At 49.2% G+C, this 7,728-nt stretch overlaps 1 protein-coding gene across 2 annotated transcripts; it reads right to left on the bottom strand.

The window, feature by feature from the left end:
* Nucleotides 1-1,759: 1,759 nt before the first annotated feature.
* On the bottom strand, nucleotides 1,760-6,541 carry MARCKS (myristoylated alanine rich protein kinase C substrate). Of its 2 annotated transcripts, XM_030944599.1 has the most exons (3): nucleotides 6,381-6,541; nucleotides 5,968-6,140; nucleotides 1,760-4,889 (listed from the first exon to the last, which is right to left on the bottom strand). In XM_030944599.1, exons 2-3 carry the CDS (start codon nucleotides 6,064-6,066, stop codon nucleotides 4,137-4,139), a joined length of 852 nt encoding a protein of 283 aa, XP_030800459.1. In that variant the 5' UTR covers nucleotides 6,067-6,140; nucleotides 6,381-6,541; the 3' UTR covers nucleotides 1,760-4,136. The 2 variants fall into 2 exon arrangements, with proteins under 2 accessions (XP_030800459.1, XP_030800458.1); XM_030944598.1 differs by having other exon boundaries at nucleotides 5,968-6,445.
* Between the last annotated feature and the right edge of the window lie 1,187 nt (nucleotides 6,542-7,728).

The raw sequence follows: 7,728 nt of genomic DNA on the forward strand, positions 1-7,728 counted from the left end.
TGACCTTTTACTACTCTTTCACTGTACAAAATAGCATGAAGACTAAATTCACAGGACTAATTTTGCAGGAAAATATTAACCAGCATTACAGCTTCAGGGTAGAATGTGTACTATCCTAGATTTTTTTAAAGGACTTGTAACTTAGAAAAACTCAAACAATCAAAACAGATGAAAACCTTCAACCTTTATCTGATCAACTGCAAGTAAGTTCAAGAGTTAGCTGTTTCAAACAGTACTGTAGAATGAAAAACCTCCTTCAAACATAGACAAGATCATAATAAAGGAGTAAAATACACATGCAACACTCATACCTAATACAACCAACAGGAGTTTTTAGATATGGCAGAAGTCAATAAAAGACTTGATTTGTATCCAAGGATTGTGGACCCCAGCAAGAAGGCAATGGTACTCCAGAAGCTAAGACAAAGCCTGGATTCCACTTCCCTCATCCGTCTCACCTTTCCCTTTTCCTGCCTGGCTTCCTTGCCTGAAGGCAACATCTCTACAGTTTCACATTAATAAGTATCAGGACCAGATACAAAACTCAAGTACTTGAGGTAAGACACCTTGATTTGGAAAGTCTGAAATGTAGTTTAGATTTTACCAAGACAGGCATGAGATCTGAAGCACTTTTGTACAACCAGGTTACATTCTTGAACAAGGAAAACTGTTGTCTCAGTGTAAGTAAATTAACAAAAAAGTAAATCTCTAGAGCCCCTAATCAGGCAAAATTAAATTCCAGTGTTTTACCTAAAAATATGACATTATTTCACAGCACTACAGAAATTACCATGTTCATAGCAATAATAATATTCTGCTTTAAAAGAACCATGATATAGGAAAATTGGTTTAAAATCACATTTTAAATCTACATATGCTGTGAGAGAATTTATTGAAATTACAATAGTTATTATAATTAGCATTTTCATTAAGGCAACCAATGCAATTTAAAAAAAAAAGTATAAAGCTTTCTCAGTAAGAAGATGAACCACCTGACCAGTCACTAACACCCAGCCCCTTCATTCTCCTTGTACATAAGAAAGGATATTCCACAATTCCACAGAAACGACTACTCAGTCCCTTGGGGACCCAGGGAGGAGAGATCCTCCTGCACAATTCTCTGGCAGGAGGTAGCAGTTCAGAACTCCTCCATTTCCATGATTCCAAGCCATTTCTTGACTTCAGTCTTCTTAAAACACACAGTGGAGAACTGGCATCATCAAATCTCACCCGACTACTGGAACAGGAAGAGCAGACCATGCAGCTGGTGTTCTTAAGATGCACTTTTGAAACTCTACCAGTGTTAGGACTTGGAAATATATCTCAAGTCAAGTCAAGCCACAGATGACAAAGCCCCAAGCCAAAAGTCCATCTGCCAGGGGCAAGAGCAAGTCTGCACTCCCAGGAATAGGAAGTGCTTCAGAAACCACCAGCTGAATGAGGAAAAAACATGAAAGCTTGAGAGGTTAAGAAAAATCTGAAAAAGAACTTTACTAGCAATTATTTTCTTCATATGTACATACACAGTTTGACAAAAAAAAAAAAGAAAAAAGAAAAAAAAAGAAATTCAGACTTCTCTTTAAGAATCCTTGGATTCAAATATATATATTTATTAAAAAGAGACATTGACTCTATGGCCAAGACATTATGCGTCTCAGAACAGGTTTTTACAGCCATGTTATAAAAACCCCTTAGCAAAGCAGTTATGCACTAGACTTCAAACACATGTACTCCAAGAATGACACTGGTGTGGAGGATCTTGTTTTACATCCATTTATTTTTGTCCCTCAGCAATTATAGCATAGTTTCAATACATTTCTAAAGTTATAGAGAAATACCAGGGCAACTAGAGTACATACAAGCCAAAGTTAAAATGGTAGACAGCTGAATTAAAAAACAAAAAACCAAAAAAAACCAAACAAAACAAAAAGAAGTATGCATTCAGCAGGAAATCTACTATACTTCATTCAGTTTAGGCTTTGTTCTTTAGGGAACAAGGTGCTAATGTGCCATTTTCTCATAAAATGAATCATAATTGCTTCCAAAGAGTTTCTGCTGAAAATGGTGGAAGCAAGTAAGTGTAACACTAAACTTTCTCCTATAAACTTAGAAGCAACACTCTCTTGAATCAATTTCCACCCTCCAAACACCACTGCTGCTTTTCTTACACAAACTCACTGTTTTATTAAGGCATAATTGCCCTGAGCAATATGCTGGAAAATAGCCAAAAAGCCTAACAATTAAAGGCAAGCACCAAGTAATTTTTTTTAATTGACAAATTTTGAAATCTGTTTTGAAACTCACCTGTACTTGGGAGTAGCACTTGAGGAAAAAAAGAAAATATTGCTTTTAATTACTTTAAGTAGAATGGCAGTGTTAGTTTCCCCCTTCTCCTTCCAGGCTAAAGTTTTCAAGACAATCATTGAGGTACCAAATCAGGACCAGCATACCAAGACCTAAGCGGGACAGCTGTTCAAGAGCTTAATTTTTAACCAACCCAGCATAAAAATTTCAGTGCCTCACCCTAAGCAAATCTTATTTTCCTCAAGAGGCAAGATCCTTATACACTGGATACATCTGGTCTTAAAAGCAAGATGGAGCCTGGACAGGAGAATCATACACAACAAGCTCAGACTGCCTTCCAGTCTTCTTTTCAAAGCCAGAAAAGCCTACAAATTACCTGGTGCACTGCACACTTTCTCTGTAAAATGCACAGTATTACAGAGTCCAAGATCCAGGAAGGTACTTCTCAAAGCTACAGCTAACAGCACACACATGACTGTCTCTGTACAAATTTAGGCAATACTGGCTAGTCCCTTTAAGCTACCAGAGTATCCATAAAAGAAAGACAACCAAATTATACATTTTATTCACATTTATTTTTCGCTTTTAGTGTGCTCACAGAAAATTAGAACACCTTAAGCAGGAGTTTAATAGCAATTTTTGTAAGCAAAGTTACATTCCATCTCTAAGTCAAATTGGTCAAAGCTTCTCCAGTATTTACAAAAACATGATAGACAAGATGCTACACAAAAAAAAAAAAACCATTGCGTCTGAAGAGTTTTCCTTTATTTTCAAAGACAACTGGAAAAGAAAGCATTGTCTGCTGTAATCAAAAACATACCACAGTATAAACAGTAACCATTCCACTTATCACAGCTTGGTTGAGTTTAAAATTTGTGTTTAAAAGGTCCAAGATGACTGCAGTTTTACAAAAATGGGCAGGGTGGAAAGAGTTGCAAACTTCATGTGCTTCTGGATATCAAGATTTGTTTTTTTATACAATAGTCACAGTTAAAAACACCCTGCTGGTAATACATAATTACACTTTATTAAGGTCATAAACCAGCAATAAACAATAAAGCCTATACAACTTGTATTTCTACTTAATCACTGACTGATACAGCTAACATGAGATAAGTGAAAAGTTCCTATGGTTTAAATGAATTTCTAAGACTATGATCTCTTTATCTGGGTATTGATTTTTATTTTTTTTTTCCTTTTTCCTTTCCTTCTTAATCAAGACTTGTAGTGTTGTAAACCTTATAGAACATCTGCCTCACAAAATACATCGTAATAACTTTCTTTTAAAAAAAAGACTAACCCCTTACATCATTTCTGGCGGGGCGCGCTCCCGGCAAGGGCTGCGCGCCCCGGGTTCCCCACTGCGGCCCCTGTCACTTCATTTGATATCCCTTATTGACCCACCCATCTCCTTCATATATGGGCATGTCCATAGACCGATCGGCAAAAGTTTTATAATATGAAGAGAGTTGCAAAGTATGAAATTAAAAAATAAACGAACAAAATTTAAAAAAGCAAACAACCAACGAAAAAAAAAAACCGAACCAACCAAAACAAAACATTAATACTGATGAAAAAAAAAACCCAAAAAAACCAAAATATAAAGGATGGGAGAGGAAGGCGGAAGGGAGCCCCCCTCCGCCCGTTGGAATGGCGGCAACATATAACGATTTGAGATGGGAGCTGCGGGGGGAGAGAAAAAAAAGAAACGAGACATCTTTTAAATCAATCCCTGGTTGTAGACAAGTTCTCCGAGACCAGTACCTGGCACCACTCCAAAAACAAACAGGGGGGAAGAAAAGTCCGTCGGCGAGGGGCGGCGGCGGCGCTTACTACTCCGCCGACTCGGCGGCGGGTCCCTCCGGACTGCTCTCGGCGGGGGGCTCCTGCCGCGCCGGCTCCTCCGCGGGTGCCGCCTCCTGCTCGCCGCTGCCCGCCTCATTCGTGGCGGCGCCGGCACCCGCCGCCTCCTCCGCCTTCCCCTCCGCTGCCTGCTGAGGCGGCTGCTGCTCCTCGGCCGCCGCCGATGCCGGGGCCTCTTCTCCCGCCGCCTTCTCGGGGGCGGCCTCGTCCGATTTGGCCTCCTGCGAGTCCCCCACGTCCTCCTTCGCCGCCTCGGCGCTGCCGGCCGCGCACGCCTCCTCGGCGGCCGCCTTGCCCTCCTCGCTGCCCGCCGCCTCGGGGGCCGCCGCCTCCTCCTTCCCGCCCTCCGCCGCCGCGGCGGCGGCGCCGCCCTCGCCCTCGGCCCCCTCGCCGGCCTCCTTCTTGTTCTTCTTGAAGGAGAAGCCGCTGAGCTTAAAGGACTTCTTGAAGGAAAAGCGCTTCTTTTTTTTTTTCGGGGTCTCGCTGCTGGACGAGGGGGTCGCGCCCTCCTCAGTCTTGGGGGAGGACTCGCCCTCCGCCGGGGAGGCCGGCTCGGTGCTCTCCGCCTCTCCCGCCTCCTTCTCGGAGGCGGGCTCCGACGAGGCCGCCTCCTCTTTGCCCGTCTCCTCGGCGGGCGCGCTGCCGTTCGCCTGCACCTCCTCCTTGCCCGCCTCCGCCGCCGCGGGGGAGGCGTCGCCGTTCACCTTCAAGTGGCCGTTCTCCTGCAAGACAAGGACCAGGGTTACCGGGGGCGTCGCGGGGCGCCGCCGCCGCCCTCCCCGCCCGCCGGCCTCGCCTCGCCGCTTCCCGCGGTTCGAAGCCCCGGCGCTCTCGCCGGGCCGGGCGCCCCCAGCGGCGGGCGGAGAGCGCGCGGCGGCCGCCAGAGGGCGCTCCCGCTCCACGCAGCGGCGGCCGCGCCGCGCTCCCCCGCCCTCGGCGCGCCCCGTCCAAGCCGCGGCGGCGGCGCGGGGCGGGGAAGGCGAACAAAGCTCGCCCGGCCCGGCCCCGGCCCCCCGCCCGCCGCGGCCCCTCTGCGCCCGGGCGGTGCGGCGAGGCGCCCCCCGCCCCCCCTCCCCTCCCCACTCACGCCGCATTTGCATCTTTCGGGCGCCCGGAGCGCGGCTGGCTGCCCGGAGCGGCAGCTGCGGGGCGGGCGGGGGGTGGCTGCCCGCAACGCCGCCGCTGCCAGCCCGGCTCACGCGTTTGGGAGGGGGCGCGGGTGGGTGACAGAAAGCCGTGCCCCGCGGCTGCCGAGCCCCCGGCGGGGCTGCCGTGGACGGGGCGGGCGGCGCAGCCCCCGGCCCGCGCTCCCGCCCGAGGGGGCTGCCCGCGGAGCCTCCTGCCCGGGGGCTCCGGGCCCCGCTACTACACGGCCGTCCGGCTGTGCCACGAGAGGCGTTCCGCTCGAGGCACCGAGTGTCTTCGGGAGGAGGTTAAGCGGGCAGAAAAGCCAAGCTTTGTAAGATCCTTCCGTTTACGAGCCATTGGGACGCTCCACCATAATACACGAGGGATTTAAAAAAAAGAAAGAAAGAAAGAACCGTGCCCCTTCCCCCCGCCCCCCACGCAGGAAAGATAAAGGAAGGAATCATTCAAAGCCGAGCCCGTTTAACCAAAATAAAGAAATTATTCCTTTGCGTCGAGTTGCAAAGATAAAAGGATCGACCGTATTCTCCATTGAATGTGCCACTGGGGCATCAAAGGAAGAAGAATTAAACAGGACGCGAAAGAGAGTCCGTCGAAGTTGGCTTAAAAAAGGAGTAGATTTAATATTTTTTAAAATTTCTTTTCGTTTTTTACCTGTCCATTCGCCTTGGATGGAGATGCAGCCACTGCTTCCCCAGGTTTCTCGGCGGAGGCTTCGCCCTTTGCAGCGGTCTTGGAGAACTGGGCACCCATGCTGTCTTATTCAACAAAGAAACTCAACAGATCCAAAAGGAGGGGAAACAAAGAGTGTTGGGTTGGTATAAATACTGGGCGACCAGCAGCAGCAGCAACACACACACACACCAGAGGGGGAAAAAAAAGAGAAGAGAGAACAGAACCGATTATAATGCACTCCTTTTAAAAAATTTAAAGTTGAAGAGATCAAAAAGCAGCAGCACAGGAGGGAGGGGAAAATAAGGGAGGAAAAAGTCGAGCAAAAAAAAAAAAAAAGGAGCCCAAGTTTAGTAAAAAAGAAGTAATAAAAAATCCCAGATTTGTAGCCGTACTGTAGACAAGGAGAAAATGGAGAAATCTCCCTGGTTGCTAATAAGATGCGGAGTCCAACGCCCAAGTGCACAGATGAATGGGCTTCCCGAGCGGTGACGGCAGCGCTCCGCCCGGCGCCGGCCAATCGCGGCCGCCGCGCACAAAGGGGGGCGGGGCCCGCCCGCCCGGCGAACAATGGAGCCGCGATGGCAGCGGTTTGAAATCGGCCCCCGGCCGATAATGAATGTGCCGCTCCGCTCCGCCGCGGCGCGGGCGGGCGCGCCGGGCCCCGCGCCGGGCCGCCAACAAAACACCCCGAGCGAGGGAGCGAGGGAGAGCGGGAGAGAGAGCGGGAGCGGGGCGGGCAGGGACAATGGTGCGAGGGGCGTGCGGGTGAGTGCGAGTGCGAGTGTGAGTGAGAGCGTCCCGGCCCCGCCGCACGCCCCCGCCCGCTGCTGCCGCCGTGAGAGAGCAACAGATAGTGTGTGCGAGCCCCGGGCGGGGGAGAGCGAGGGAAGGAGGGGATTTGCTGCTTGGTTTTTTTTCCCCCCCTCTTTGTTTTTTTTTTTTCCTTTTCTTTTCTTCCCCGGGTTTAATTGGTCGCGATTGTTAAATCGCCCCCAATTTGGAAGGTATTTGAACCACGTAGATCGGGTTTCGCCGAACGAGATCACGAGTCGAAATTAGTAGGTCTGTAGGCCAGATGTTGCAAACGCTAAAGCAGCGGCAGCAGGAGCCGCTGCCGGAGCAGAAACGGACCCCTCCCCCATAGCGATATTGGCTTGGAATAAAATATTTTGTGATTAGCCTACGGCTCTAATTAAATTCTGCTGTCTGATTATTCCTGATTTGTGTTTTTAAAGTATTTTCTGAGGCGGTGACCCACTTCACGATTACATTTCCATGCACTCAAGTAGTGGGCGAAGCGACATTATCAGGGAAACATTCACGCTTTCCCAAACCTCAGCCTCGAATGTGTATTTACGTTAAATTCAAACCCTCGAATAAGATGTAACCCGAAACTAATGCATGCGAATTAACGGTGATCTGGAACGCTTATCAGCGCTGGGGTGAGCGAAATATCGCGGACCCGAGTGATTTCCTTTCTCGGGGGAGGGGGCGGCGTGTGCGGGGAGCCGGCCGGCTCCCTCCCTCCGTGCCGCGATGCGGGGAAGGCTGGCCTAGACCCCCTCCCCCCTCGCCGGCACCCCCATCCCCTTTTAAGGAGCAGAAACGAGCGTCAGAACGATCGTTTCCCATAGTCGGATAATCTCCTCCGAACGCCTCTTGTTTATAAACAAGGATGTTAAAATGATTCCGATAATGAAGGGCTGCGGAGCGGGGAGGCTCGGCTCAGCCGCCCACCTC

This window comes from Camarhynchus parvulus, chromosome 3 (genome assembly GCF_901933205.1).
Source record: "Camarhynchus parvulus chromosome 3, STF_HiC, whole genome shotgun sequence".
In the NCBI taxonomy this organism is placed as follows: Eukaryota; Metazoa; Chordata; class Aves; order Passeriformes; family Thraupidae; genus Camarhynchus; species Camarhynchus parvulus.

Excerpts from the sequence above, each read along its gene's own strand:
- MARCKS (XM_030944599.1), bottom strand. The coding sequence starts at position 6,066 with ATGGGTGCCCAGTTCTCCAAGACCGCTGCAAAGGGCGAAGCCTCCGCC. Across the intron at positions 4,890-5,967 it reads CATCCAAGGCGAATGGACAG|GAGAACGGCCACTTGAAGGT; the intron begins GTAAAAAACGAA and ends CTTGTCTTGCAG.